This window comes from Ornithorhynchus anatinus, chromosome X1, assembly GCF_004115215.2.
Source record: "Ornithorhynchus anatinus isolate Pmale09 chromosome X1, mOrnAna1.pri.v4, whole genome shotgun sequence".
NCBI classification, from domain to species: domain Eukaryota; kingdom Metazoa; phylum Chordata; class Mammalia; order Monotremata; family Ornithorhynchidae; genus Ornithorhynchus; species Ornithorhynchus anatinus.
Genome location: NC_041749.1, coordinates 14,287,583 through 14,302,387, shown reverse-complemented (window position 1 = coordinate 14,302,387; position 14,805 = coordinate 14,287,583). Strand labels below are relative to the sequence as shown.

Genomic DNA, 14,805 nt, shown 5'->3' with positions numbered 1-14,805 from the left:
GCAGCAGGCCAGCTTGGGAAGGAGGTGGGCTGGGATTTGGCGAAATAACTCCTCCTCCTCCTTCCTCCTCCCCCCACTTCTTCTCCTTCTCCTTCTTCTCCCTGTCTTCCTCCTCCTCCTTCTTCTCCCTGTCTTCCTCCTCCTCCTTCTTCTCCCTGTCTTCCTCCTCCTCCTTCTTCTCCCTCTCTTCCTCCTCCTCCTTCTCCCTCTCTCCTCCTCCTCCTTCTCCCTCTCTTCCTCCTTCTCCTTCTCCCTCTCTTCCTCCTCCTCCTTCTCCTCCCTCTCCTCCTCCTCCTTCTTCTCCCTCTCCTCCTCCTCCTTCTCCTCCCTGTCTTCCTCCTCCTCCTTCTCCTCCCTGTCTTCCTCCTCCTCCTTCTCCTCCCTGTCTTCCTCCTCCTCCTTCTCCTCCCTCTCTTCCCCCTCCTCCTTCTCCTCCCTGTCTTCCTCCTCCTCCTTCTCCTCCCTGTCTTCCTCCTCCTCCTTCTCCTCCCTGTCTTCCTCCTCCTCCTTCTCCTCCCTGTCTTCCCCCTCCTCCTTCTCCTCCCTGTCTTCCTCCTCCTCCTTCTCCTCCCTGTCTTCCTCCTCCTCCTTCTTCTCCCTGTCTTCCCCCTCCTCCTTCTTCTCCCTGTCTTCCTCCTCCTTCTTCTTCTCTCTGTTTTCCTCCTCCCCCTCCTTCTCCCTCTCCTCCTTCTCCCTCTCCCTCTCCCTCTCCTCCTCCCAGGCTTCTCTCTCCCTCTCCTCCCCCTCCTTCTCCCTCTCCCTCTCCCTCTCCTCCTCCTCCTTCTCCTTCTCCTCCTCCGCCCCCTCCTTCTCCCTCTCCTCCTCCTTCTCCCTGTCTTCCTCCTCTTTCTCCCTCTCCTCCTCCCCCTTCTTCTCCCTCTCCTCCTTCTTCTTCTCCCTCTCCTCCCTCTCCTCCTCTACCTTCTTCTCCCTCTCCTCTTCCTCCACCTTCTTCTTCTTCTCCCTCTCCTCTACCTTCTTCTTCTCTCCCTCTCCCCTCCTCCTTCTCCTCCTCCTCCTCCTCCTCCTCTTCCTCCTCCTTCTCCCTGTCCCTCTCCTCCTCCTCCTTCTTCTCCCTCCTCTCCTCCCTCTCCTCTTCCCTCTGTGGCTCTCGACCAGAAGCCAGAGCTGGGTTTTTCTGCTAAGAACTCATGGCACTTATATTTCCTTACACTCTGCCATTTCCCCTTCAGCTATTAATTTTAAAATGTGTTTCCCCATCTAGTTTGTAAACTCTTTTTGGGCAGGGATGGGGTCTACCTATTTTTTCTGTGGTATTTAAGTGCTTACTTTGTGCCAGGCATTATAAGAAGAACTAGGGTAGATATAAAGTAGTCAAATTTAACACAGTACATGTTCCACATCGGGCTCACAATCTCAATCCCCATTTTACAGATGAGGTAACCGAAACAGAGAAAAGTTAAGGCCAAGGTCATGCAACAGACAAATGGCAGAGCTGGAAATAGACCTCAGGTGCTTCTGACTCCCAGGCCCATACTCCACCCACAGGGCCATACTGCTACTCTATGATAGTGTACTTTTCCAAGCATTTAGTGCAGTGCTCTGCACCCAGCAGACACTCAATAGGTTCCACTGATTGATAGAAACCTCAGAGGAAATAGCCATTTCCCCATTTGGATGCTTGTCTCTTCAGGATGTGGGATGCTGTGAGGGAAAGGGGAAGAAACCAAACTGCTGCCTGAACAAACAGGAAGACAATTCGGTAGGTGGGACCTGGTCCCCCCAATCTGTCCCCCAACTAGAAGACTGTGCAATTGCCAGGCTGTCCATGTTGGTAGAATGTAACCGTGCCAGCTGCCAAATGGGCTCAGAAGAGGAGAGAGGAATCTGCAGAATCTGCAGGACAACTTACTTCTGTTCAGGTGACAAATAAAAAATACGAGCACCATCCGGGAATGGTCCGTCACTGACTCCTATAATATTTCCCATCTATTCCTTACATTCTTCCCCTCGGCCTGGCCCAATTTGGTCTTCCCTGGGGTAGGGCAGGGCTCTTTGGTGAAGGAGGGTGTGCAGACTGTTGACATGAAGATGTTAACCCCACTAATCCCTTTGTTCTGACAGGTCACACTCTTGCAGTCCCTGTTCAATCCTGAGGAATTTGTGCCCTTAGATCCCACTCAGGAGCCCATCTTCCCACCGGAGCTTCTGGTAGGAAATCTTCCGGGGGACAGGAATCAACCACTGGGACACGGGTGGATGAAAGCTGTAGTTAGACAGCGGAAGCTTAAACCCTATAAGAATAATTGATAATTATGGTACTTGTTCAGCAGTTACTATGTACCAAACATTGTTCTAAGGTAGATGTCTCACAAGGGGCTCACAATCTTAATTCCCATTTTACAGATGAGGTAACTGAGGCCTAGTGAAGTGACTTGCCCAAAGTCACAAGTGGACAAGTGGCAGAGCTGGGATTCTGATTCCCAAGCCCATGCTCTATCCACTAAGCCGGGGTGTTTCTGTAGAAACCCCTTCCCAGCCCCGCTCCCTGCCCAGGGTCTATGTACAGCTGGGGCCACTTCCCAGTCCCGCTCCTTTCCTGGAGCCAATATGTAGCTAGAGTCTACTGAGCTCTGAAGAATCAGCTCTGTGTCCTATGCTCTGCCCTATTTACACTTCCAGTCATTCAATCAGTCATTCATTCATTCAATAGTATTTATTGAGCGCTTTCTATGTGCAGAGCACTGTACTAAGCACTTGGAATGTACAAATCGGCAACAGATAGAGACAGTCCCTGCCCTTTGACAGGCTTACAGTCTAATCGGGGGAGACAGGCAGACAAGAACAATGGCAATAAATAGAGTCAAGGGGAAGAACATCTCATAAAAACAATAGCAACTAAATAGAATCAGGGTGATGTACACCTCATTAAACAAAATAAATAGGGTGATGAAGATATATACAGTTGAGCAGACGAGTACAGTGCTGAGGGGGTGGGATGGGAGAGGGGGAGGAGGAGAGGGAAGAGGGGAGAAGAGGGTTTGGCTGCAGAGAGGTGAAGGGGCAGTAGAGGGAGCAGAGGGAAAAAGGGGGGAGCTCAGTCTGGGAAGGCCTCTTGGAGGAGGTGAGCTTTAAGTAGGGATTTGAAGAGGGGAAGAGAATTAGATTGTCTGAGGTGAGGAGGGAGGGCATTCCAGGACCGCAGGAGGACATGGCCAAGGGGTCGACGGTGGGATAGGCGAGACCGAGGGATGGTCATCCATAGCCCTTCCAACTTGGATGTCTCATCCCCACCTCAAGCTGATCTAGGGCCACCAACTAACTCCTGATACTCCTCAACCTTCACCTCAAGCAATATCTCTTTTCCTGCCCTCTGACCCCTCCCTCTGCTCTGGGCCCCCTACACCCACTGACCACATCAAGAACAAAGACCTCCCCTGTGGTGGGGTTCCTGCAGTCAGGGTTTCCATATCCACCATTGTGATTCCATCTTAACTGTCATCAAACCTAAAACCTTTTGGCTCAGTTCTCCAAAGACCCTTCTTCCTATCCAGTCTTCCTGCTCGATGTGTCTTTTGCACTCTAAGCACTTTCTATCTACACAAACGCCTCCTTTGAACTCCTGTCCTGTCTGTCCCTTTCCTGTCCCTTCCAAGCTCGTTCACATTCATATTCTAGCCTGCCTCCAGATAAAGTTTATTGGGAGCTAAATGGTGATGTCCCAAGGGCCTGGGGATACCTCGGAAAACCGAGAGAGAGGAAAATTGGTCCAGTTGGAAGATAACAGAGATTCTTGACATGGTCAAAGGCTGGTCCCAAATGCAATGAAATGTAAGATGAAATCTTATTCCAGCAGCTCAAAAATGCCCCTCGGAGGCAGCTTTGTTTCCAGGGGGAGCGTGTGAGGTGGATCCAGGTAGCCACCCTGAAGGAGCTGCTGGACCTCAAAGCTCAGCACCCGGAAGCCATGCTGGTGGTGGGGAACACCAAAGTGGGTAAGAGAAGACTTTATCCTTGGAGCCACAAAGTTGCATCTGTGTTTTCCTGGGTCAGGGCCCAAATTCAGTCGACCCGATTCTGCCAGTCCCACAGCCCCGCTGAGCCTTTGAGCAACTCTGCTCCTTTTCTAGCCACTTCTATGGCAAACCATGGGCGGGAAGCAGGGCCAGGGCAGCCAGATGTTCAGGTGCCCTCAGGAGGTCTGTGCTGCTGAAAAGAGGAAATTGGGGAGGGGAGCAGAGAAGGCCAAGGTCAGCTCCAATCATCCCCAACCCCACTGGGCCTTGGCACACAATAGGCTCTTGGAGGCCCTTGTTCCTATTGCTTGCTGGATCTGACAGCTTTGCCGGTAGGAAGTTGAAAACATTCTGGACAAACCCGGGTTTGTCTGTCCAGGCACAGTCCATGGAGTCAACCTGCACCTCAGGCAGTCACATCTTGCTATGGGAAAGACACAGAAGTATAGCGGGCTTGACTGGGAGCCCAGCTGCCAGGTGATCTCTGCCCCATGTCCAAGGAGCTGCTGGAGAGGAGGCCTGAGCCCCATGGTGTCCTGGAGCAGGTTCTGGGACAAGCCCTATGACCTGTTCTGAGGCTGGAGCACCACGGGCCCTCGGCAACCCGGAGACCAGCAGGGTGACTGGGACCCATGGGGTTTGTCCTTCCTTCCCTTCCAGGGATTGAGATGAAGTTTGAAAACAAAGTGTACCCAATCCTAGTTTGTCCGGCCTGGATCCCTGAGTTGAATGCTGTGGAGCACGGAACAGAAGGTGAGAGAGGGCCCCACGCTGTGTCCGGGGAAGAAGCCTCAACTTTGGCAAGTCCCCTAGCCTCAGTCTTCCCATCTGTACAAACCCACACATCTGGATAAGAACTCTCTAGACTTTGTGATCACCACAGATCCAGTCCCCTAGCAGGGGGAGGGTTGCGGTACTCCGCCTGTCACCAGAGTTGGCCCCTAGAAGTGTCCATGGATGTCTGGGCTCCATTTCTGGACTTGAGGGCCTCCCAGGAACCTCCTGTCCCAACCCCTGCTTCAAAAGATGACCCAAGCTTCCCCTGACGTTACCCATAGCAGGTTTTGTCTTGAATATTTCAAGGTGGGAGAGTCTGTATGAAACTCGTCCTTGCCCCAGCTTGCTCAGATGAGGGTGAAGGAGTTTGGGGAGCAGCGAGGTGCTGCAGGTCCATCAGGGGGCACTGTCTCTCCATTCACAGGCATCTCCTTCGGCGCCTCCTGCACCCTGAGTTTCATGGAAGAGACACTGGCAAGTGCCGTGACCAAGCTCCCCGCCCACAAGACGGAGGTGTTCCAGGGAATCTTGGAACAGTTACGCTGGTTTTCTGGGAAGCAGATCAAATCAGTTGCGGTGAGGGCCTATGCCCAAGCTTTGGGCTGTAGTTGGGATCGGCCACTCACAATACATCTCCCTGTCTCAGAGACTCAGGGTCCCATACCTCTCCTTCCTCTGATAGAAAATGGGACCAGGAGGAGAATAATTCAGAGGTTGCTAGGGAAAAGCCAGAAACTAGGAATCAAGCACCGACTCTGACTCCCCTCCACTCCAAATCCTGACCTTTCTTTTCCCGCCCAAGTTTCAGTGGGAGCAGCCTGAAGAGGAGCATGACACTCCTGCTATTGCCCTTGTTGTGCTGGGGATCATGTAGCTGGAGTGTGAGCTCCTGTTTGGGCCAGCTCCACGGCCCTGAGCCAACCAACAAGCTCCTACCCCAATTCCCCAGGGATGAACCCTGACCCCTGACTCCACATTCTGCTTCCACATTCCTAGTCCATCGGCGGAAACATCATGGCCGCCAGCCCGGCTTCAGACCTCAACCCCTTGTTCATGGCAAGTGGAGCCCAACTGACATTGGTGTCCAAAGGTGAGTCACATCAGCTCTCCAATGGGATGGCTTGAGGGAGGAGGAACTGGAAGGAGAAACCAGGAACAGACTATTTCTCAGGGTTCATAGTGGACAGGTCTGGTCTGTCTTCCCCTTAGGGTCAGAGTGAGCTGTGATGCCCAAGGCCATGCTGAGCCAGTTGCAGGTCTCAGGGCACACCTCGAGTCTCATCTGCCCATTTCGAGGGGAGGGTCAACAAAGTGGATTTCCCCACTGGGACCACAGGATTGGCCCAGAGCCACAAATTGGGAAAGCGGAATTAAAACAATGAAAAACCTCCTTGTCACTAATCCCAGGGACCCAGTTGGACATTTTTAGTGTCTCTAGATGGAGGAACCATAATCCACTTCTCTCCGAGAGATCTTCTCCCATTAAGCTGATTGCCTCCTTAACTTCAAACTTTCCCTGCACTTAGACCCTACACATCTCATGGGGTTAGACACCAAGCTGACAGAGTGAAATGGAAGCTCTGTTTGCTCCAGCCTGAGGTTTGTTGTTGCTGCCCAGGAAAGAGAAGAACCATCCGGATGGATCACACCTTCTATATGGGCTTTGGAAAGACAATCCTCACCCCAGAGGAGATACTCCTCTCTATCCAGATCCCCTACAGCAGAGAGGTAAGGGCAAGAACCAACTGGACCAGGATGCTAGTGTCTCAGCTGGTCATATGAACTCAAATCCTGGGCCTGTCAGTAAGCTAAAGTTGCTTGCTTCTTGCACTAATGACCAGTCTTTGATCCATCACTCTTACCATCTTTGAGGAATTATTCCTCTGTGGGTCATGGTCAGGATGAGCAATTCTCTGGATCAAATCTCCAGCCTGCTGAAATTGTCATTATTTCCCCTTTATTTGAAGGGGCTAAAGATCCAAGGAACGACGAAGGAGGCTGGGATAAGGGTGGATCTATTCATTCATTCATTCATTCAGTAGTATTTATTGAACGCTTACTATGTGCAGAGCACTGTACTAAGCGCTTGGAATGAACAAGTCGGCAACAGATAGAGACAGTCCCTGCCCTTTGACAGGCTTACAGTCTAATCGGGGGAGACAGGCAGACAAGAATGATGGCAATAAATAGAGTCGAGGGGAAGAACATCTCGTAAAAACAATGGCAACTAAATAGAATCAAGGCGATATACATTTCATTAACAAAATAAATAGAGTAATGAAAATATATACGGTTGAGCGGACGAGTACAGTGCTGAGGGGATGGGAAGGGAGGGGGGAGGAGCAGAGGGAAATGGGGGGAAAAGAGGGTTAAGCTGCGGAGAGGTGAAGGGGGGTGGTAGAGGGAGTAGAGGGAGAAGAGGAGCTCAGTCTGGGAAGGCCTCTTGGAGGAGGTGAGTTTTAAGTAGGGTTTTGAAGAGGGGAAGAGAATCAGTTTGGCGGAGGTGAGGAGGGAGGGCGTTCTAGGACCGCGGGAGGACGTGGCCCGGGGGTCGACGGCGGGTCCGTTACCAAGACCTGCCGGTTTCACCTCTACAATATCGCCAAGATCCGCCCTTTCCTCTCCACCCAAACGGCTACCTTACTGTTACGGGCTCTCGTTATATCCCGGCTAGACTACTGTGTCAGCCTTCTCTCTGACCTCCCTTCCTCCTCTCTCGCCCCGCTCCAGTCTATTCTTCACTCCACTGCCCGGCTCATCTTCCTGCAGAAACGATCTGGGCATGTCACTCCCCTTCTTAAACAACTCCAGTGGTTGCCTATCGACCTCCGCTCCAAACAAAAACTCCTCACTCTAGGCTTCGAGGCTCTCCGTCACCTCGCCCCTTCCTACCTCTCCTCCCTTCTCTCTTTCTACCACCCACCCCGCACGCTCCGCTCCTCTGCCGCCCACCTCCTCACCGTCCCTCGGTCTCGCCTATCCCGCCGTCGACCCCTGGGTCACGTCCTCCCGCGGTCCTGGAACGCCCTCCCTCCTCACCTCCGCCAAACTGATTCTCTTTCCCTCTTCAAAACCCTACTTAAAATTCACCTCCTCCAAGAGGCGTTCCCAGACTGAGCTCCTCTTCTCCCTCTACTCCCTCTGCCATCCCCCCTTTACCTCTCCGCAGCTAAACCCTCATTTTCCCCTTTTCCCTCTGCTCCTCCACCTCTCCCTTCCCATCCCCACAGCACTGTACTCGTCCGCTCAACTGTATATATTTTCGTTACCCTATTTATTTTGTTAATGAATTGTACATCGCCTCGATTCTATTTAGTTGCCATTGTTTTTACGAGATGTTCTTCCCCTTGACTCTGTTTATTGCCATTGTTCTTGTCTGTCCGTCTCCCCCGATTAGACCGTAAGCCCGTCAAACGGCAGGGACTGTCTCTATCTGTTGCCGACTTGTTCATCCCAAGCGCTTAGTACAGTGCTCTGCACATAGTAAGCGCTCAATAAATACTATTGAATGAATGAATGAATGAATGGGATAGGTGAGACCGAGGGACGGTGAGGAGGTGGGTGGCAGAGGAGCGGAGCGTGCGGGGTGGGCGGTAGAAAGAGAGAAGGGAGGAGAGGTAGGAAGGGGCAAGGTGATGTACAGCCTTGAAGCCTAGAGTGAGGAGTTTTTGTTTGGAGCGGAGGTTGATAGGCAACCACTGGAGTTGTTTAAGAAGTTGTTTAAGATGTTAAGTTGTTTAAGATCTATGTTGTTTAAGATGTTTAAGTTGTTTAAGATTTATGTTCATCCCCGTTCCTCGGGGAGGGCCCAAAGTCATACACTTTATTGCTCTGATATTTATTTCTTCCTCAAACCATCCTGGCTGCCCCATGGTGTTGGAAGTTGGTTTGTTGTTTTCTCTAGGATGAATACTTCTCCGCCTTCAAGCAAATCTCCCGCCAAGATGTGACCTGTGGAATGAGAGTCCTGTTCAAACAGGGTACCATCCAGGTGCAAGAGCTGGAGATGAGTTTCGGGGGATTGGGAAATAGAATCCTGCAGGCCCCAGAGACCAGCAGAAAGCAGACAGGAAGGTAAGAGAATCCCAAATGGCCATCCTGTAATGGAGCTGGTGGGTAGAAGAGAGCCCTCCACTAACGGATTGGCAGGGTTCACTGCTGTTCCGTCTGCCATTTTCTCACTTTCCTGGGCTGCCATGGAATGGAACCTCTGCTTTCCATCCCTTCCTTGGGCCTCGCTCAGGTTTTCCCCTCTCTTTCCCCGGGCAGGGACTGGGACGAGTCGTTGCTGGCGGATGTGTGCGCTGGGCTGGAGGAGGAGCTCCGCTTGGCTCCCGATGCGCCGGGTGGAAAGGTGGAGTTCCGGCGCACGCTCACCCTCAGCTTCTTCTTCAAGTTCTACCTCACCGTGCTCCTGAAACTCAACAAGAAGAGTGTGAGAGGGGTCAGTGGTGCTTGGCCTGGTCAGATGAGAGATCGTCCAAGACCTCTGGTCCTCTGGTCCCTTTCCTCCCCCGCCCCACCCTTTTTGACTCCCCTCTACCTCCTCTGATCCACTTTCTCCCTCTCTACCTAGTATCTCCACTGCTTTAATCTCACTCTAGAAATGGGGGCCGGGACCCATCCCTTCCACTCGGAAACACATGGGGAATCCCTTCTTTCCTCTTCCCTCCCTTCTTCCTTTTCCCTGCTCTCTTCTTCACTCTCCTTCTTCCTCCATTCCCTCTCTCATAATTCAGCTTGCCTGACTCCGGGTGTCTGCTCCATTCTACAGTGAGGTAGGGGAATGGAGAGAGGGAAGACAGGTGTGTGAGAGCTCAAGGGGAGCAGTCACTCAACCAGTGCTATTTATGGGGAAGCAGCATGGCATAGTGGATAGAGCACGGGCCTGTAAGTCCTGCGTTCTAATCCTGATCCACCACTTGTGCTTTGTGGCCTTGGGCAAGTCACTTTACTTCTCTATGCCTCAGTTACCTCATCTGTAAATAGGGATTCAGACTGTGAGCCCCATGCGAGACAGAGACTGTGTCCAACCTGATTTGCTTCTAGTGCTTAGTAGTACAGTGCTTGGCACATAGTGAACACTTAACAAATACCACAGTTATTATTATTACTATTATTAAGCACTTTCTATGTGCCAAGCGCTGGATAAAGTGCTTGGGAGAGTAAAATAAAACTAGTGGGTATGTTCCCTGCCCTCAAGGATCTTAAAACCTAGTAGAGGAAGACAGATTAATTAATTGCAGAATCAATTGCAGATAGGAGAAAGAAGGAAAAGGGAACATGTATATATGAATTCCTACTCAAGTAAAAAGTAGGAAAGATGTGTAAAAAATTGTTCTGCAAGTGTGCAAGTTGATAAGGGCTTAAAAGAAATGTTGGGGAAGAAGTAGGATAGGTATAAGGTGGAAAGTTAAGAAATCAATTGGTGAAGGCTTCCCAGAGGAGATGGGCTTTGAAGATGGGGAGAGCACTGCTCTTTCAAGTTTGGAGGGGGAAGGAGTTCCAGGCAGAGCGTAGGGAGTGAGCAAGAGGTTGACAACAGGATGCTAATCTTGCCATTTCCCTCCATGTGCCATCTGTTTTTGCTGCTCTTCCTTCCATGTGAGGGTCCCATAGCTCACCCACCCCCTCATCTCCCTCCAGGCATTTCATTTCAGGTACATGTTGGAACAATAATGTTTTCCCCATTTTACCCACTGCTGCCCAGTTGGCTGAAAATGAGGTGCTGGGGGAGGAGGGTAGAGAGACTTTTGTTGACCCCATTGATTGGGCAGGGACAAATCTATGCTCCTTGGCTGATTACCGAATGCTTAGCCCACCAGCCTGGTGGGGAGAGGGATCTCAGCCCATTCAGTCCGAGCCCTTGTAGCTCTCCCTATGGATCTCATGGAAAGAGAAATTTCCCCACAGCAGAGACCCCAGCCACCACACTTAAAGGGTGAGCCAGCTTTTCTAGAATGTGAAGTACAGAGAGGACCAAGTGAGGTTGTGAGGGTGCTGAGGGAAAGGACTTGAGGAAAGTAGGGTCGGCGGAGGAGAGAAACATTGAAAGGGACAAATGTATGACTTATCTTGTGCTCTGCTCTCTGTCCCGTGCAGAAGTGTGACAAACTGGACCCCACCTGTTTCAGCGCCACTTCTCACTTTCACAAAGATCCCCCGGCCAACGTCCAGCTTTTCCAGGTAAGGGGAGGAACCCCCAAAGTGGACAACTCTGAGTCGAGATGGCTGGAGAATTATGTTTGGTGAGTGGTGGTGGGGTGCTGGGGAATGGGGCCTCAGGAAATAATCCAAAGTGACGGCATACCTCTCGGTGGACAAGGGCAGACTTAGATTCAGGTTTATATTCAACCCCTCCCTGAATCACCTCCCTGTTATCACCATTCCTGCTTACACCTCTGCCTGTGTTCATCATGGCCATTTCCTGATTCTTCTTCCCACAGCCCAGTGGTGGGGGGAATGGAATTTTTCCCATCCTGCCTCCCTTCTGTTGTCTCCAACATCCTCCCTGCCTTCTCCTTTCCTCACTCCCTTTGTCATCCTGTCGAAGGGTTCGGAGCTTGGCTGCCAGAGTGACCCAGGAAACCTTCCCATGGAGTTTTCCCAGACCCTGATTGGCCCTGTTTTGGTTCCAGGAAGTGCCCAGAGGGCAGTCTGAGGAAGACATGGTGGGCCGGCCCCTGCCCCACCTCGCAGCTGCCATGCAGGCCTGTGGAGAGGCCGTGTACTGCGATGACATCCCCCTGTATTCCAATGAACTCTATCTGTGGCTGGTGACCAGCACCAAGGCCCACGCCAGGATCAAGTGAGTGTGGCTGAGACTTGGGCATGTTGGGGTCAGGATCACTGCCCCAAAAGGACCACGATGGGGCCACTAATGCTCAGGCCCAAGGCACCAGTCTGAGAATACCCCACGATGCAATGTGACAAGTCAGAGAGTAGGTGTGACTCACATCCTTGGGGTGATCACAGAAGGCAAAATGATAATATGCAGTGAATGTTGTAATTATCCCTCGTCACCCTGGAGGGAATCCTGTTTAATTGAGAGGGTTGGAGGGAGTGGAACTGGGTGATTAGAGCACTGAGTCAGAAACTCGGCATCCCCTTGCTACCTCTCTGAGATCCCCCGCTACAAGTCATAGAGCCTGATACTGAGTCGAAGGAAATATTTCTAGGTAACCGAAGGTGGCTCTGAAGCGAGGTAGTGTTTGAGCAGAGTGGATTATCACCATTTTCCTCTCTCCATTCACTCGGGAGATGGTAGAATTCTATTTGTGGGTTGAGCAGCAGGTTTGAGCCAGGAAACTGGCATCTATCACGTCACACACGTGAACCATGAGCGAGGAGTCAGGAGAAACAGGATCGAATGTTGGCTCTACCACTTTACTATTAGATCTTATGCAAGTCGCTTCACTTCTCTGTGCATCAGTATTATCCTCTATCAAAATAGGAATAAAATACCTATTCTCCTTTCCCTTAGACTATTAGCCCCATGTGAGACAGAGGCAGTATCTAATATGCTTGCATAATATCTACCCCGGTGTTTAGTACAGTGCTTGGCACACAGTAAGAACTTAACAAATGTCACAACTATATTATTATTATTATTATTATTATTATCAGTAATAATAACGATATGAACCATCTGGGACAAACACCTTCTTTCACCTGCCTCTACATCTCCCCCTTCCCGCTCTTCCTTGCGGTTAAATTATTTTAGTATTCCAGGCACCTTGCTATTAATTGGTTCTCTGCCCTCTTCTGTTTGCCCGGCGAAATATCACCAAACAAATATAGTTCCCGGCTTCTAAAATAATGAAGGAATTTGTCAAGTGCTTACTATGTATCAAACATTGTTCTAAGCTCTGGGGTAAATACAAGCTAATTAGGTTGGACACAGTCCCTGTCCCACATGGGACTCAGGGTCTTATCCCCATTTTACAGATGAGGGAACTGAGGCTAAGAGAAGTAAAATGACTTGCCCAAGCTCACACAGATGACAAGTGGCAGAACTGAGTTAGAGCCCAGGTCCTTCTGACTCCCTGGCCCGTGCTCCATCCACTACGCCAGTCTTGGCTCTGATTCTGCCCTGGATAAATCCAGAGAAAGAGTCTCAGTTGCTCCATCTGCAAAATATCATTTGTTCAAATGATATGCCAACACACTACAAGAATCCAGGAAGGGGCCACTAGGTTTTTGAATTGCGGAATTGGAATGACCACAATGTATTTGTCACCAAAGAAGGCCATGAGACTCCATGCAATGCTGAGTGGGTGGCGGATGTTCCAGTGACGCTTATGAAGACCACGGTCAGTAAACTAAAACACTGAAGTGAAAAAGCAAAGGAATCACATCCGTAGGCCCTTTCCAATAAAAGCTGTTAGTGAGTCCTGTACGTGTTATTAAATAGTCTTCTAAACAGGACAATAGTTTTCAAGATAATTGAGGCTTCCCCAATTTCTGAAAATCCACAGCTTCTATTTTAGTTTACATATTGAAAAGGTAGTTATTGGCAGGAGTAAACCAAGAAGGTAGTTGCTTCTGTGATCAAGTGTTTGAGCTTGTGTTTGTTTCAGGATGTCGTCTTTAACTTCTTTCTCCTAGCAGGGCTGGAAAAAGGTGGTGGTTCTTTCTGAGCAAAGAGTTGCTAGTTTATGGTAGACTTGTGAAAATTCTGTTTGTGAAGCTGGTCAAAAGAGAATGAGAGTTAAATTTTCAGATTTTGCCCCCTGAGGTTGGAAACTCTTCAGTGAGCTATTTGGGGTGCCAGGGACCTGCAGGAAGGATGACAGCTGGGTCTGGTGTCAGTAGAGTTGGATTCTAGTCCTGGTTCTACCTCTAACTCAGACAACTTTGGACAACTTAACTCTTTGCATTTCAGTTTCTGCATGTGCACAGCAGGAGTAATTCCTGCTCACCACTTCTTCATTGGAATGCTGGAAAAACAAAATGAATTAGTGTGTGTGAAAACACATAGAGCTTTTAGAAAGATAAGTCCAAGATATAATTCTATTTCAGTTTCTCAGCTTGATGGAGACATTACTTGTAACAGCATGCAGGCCCATAGTCTTCTTTGGAACCAAAATCTGCTAGTTGTGACAGTTCTAAATTGATCCCAATGAATAATGAATTCCAAATCTCCAACTCTGTAATACTTTATTGTATTGTGCTGTAGAATGACCTAAGTCTCCACACCTTCATTTTTTGTTGGCTGTACTTTATGATGGAAGGTCTTCAATCTCCACATTTTAGCCTCTGTACCAGCCCCTTATTATATATGTATCTTTAAATGATTTATTATAAATTACTTATTCATATTATTGTCTATCTCCCCCTATAGACTCTAAGATCATTATGGGAAGGGAACATGTCTGATAATTCTCTTGTACTCTCCCAAGCTCTTAGAACAGTGCTCTACACATAGAAAGCACTCAATAAATACCTTTGATTGATTGATTGATTGCTGGGTCTGGCTGGAGGGAACTGGCAGTGCAGCCACGAGGGCTGGGGTCCTGACAGTGCTAACTCTTGCGATGAGGGAATTGGGTTCCCTTGGCTCTGCCAGGGCTAACCCAGCCCAGGCCTGTAGAACAAACAGCCTTCCACCGAGATAGAGGGTTGATGTTTCTCCCCGCTTACGTGACTCCTCCCCACAGATCAATCGATACATCGGAAGCCCAGAATGTCCCCGGATTTGAGTGCTTCCTCTCGGCCGACGATATTCCTGGAAGTAACATCACTGGGCTGTTCAGTGATGAAACAGTCTTTGCTAAGGATGAGGTATGGTGTGGAGTGGAAGGAGATACTCCCGAAGTGTCTAAAGAGGGAAGCGAGAGGCATTTTCATTCGGTTGGAAATTGGCCTGTGGGCATGGAGGGGGAATCAGTGGGATTGGAACCAGTCTGGAGATATCCTCCTGGGGGAGGATGAAGGAGAAAGTTGAGGTGACATCCTGTAAGGAGCCGGAAACTGACTAGGACAGCAAATACTTCAGGGCTGTTGTTGGAAAACCGATTGGAGTTTCTTGGCTCCTGAAAGCTTCTGTGCC

The 14,805-nt window shown here is 50.0% G+C and overlaps 2 protein-coding genes across 2 annotated transcripts in view; one reads left to right on the top strand and one right to left on the bottom strand.

Moving 5' to 3' along the window:
- Positions 1 to 14,805, bottom strand: part of LOC114806406 (xanthine dehydrogenase/oxidase-like) — a 112,861-nt gene that overhangs the window by 58,742 nt on the left and 39,314 nt on the right.
- Positions 1 to 14,805, top strand: part of LOC100078335 (xanthine dehydrogenase/oxidase-like) — a 34,880-nt gene that overhangs the window by 8,091 nt on the left and 11,984 nt on the right. Inside the window, 12 exon segments of the mRNA XM_029049801.2 lie at positions 1,655 to 1,723; positions 2,086 to 2,172; positions 3,815 to 3,956; positions 4,638 to 4,730; positions 5,179 to 5,330; positions 5,751 to 5,844; positions 6,373 to 6,482; positions 8,659 to 8,828; positions 9,024 to 9,198; positions 10,857 to 10,940; positions 11,393 to 11,562; positions 14,414 to 14,537. Coding sequence (XP_028905634.1) covers positions 1,655 to 1,723; positions 2,086 to 2,172; positions 3,815 to 3,956; positions 4,638 to 4,730; positions 5,179 to 5,330; positions 5,751 to 5,844; positions 6,373 to 6,482; positions 8,659 to 8,828; positions 9,024 to 9,198; positions 10,857 to 10,940; positions 11,393 to 11,562; positions 14,414 to 14,537 — 1,470 coding nt within the window.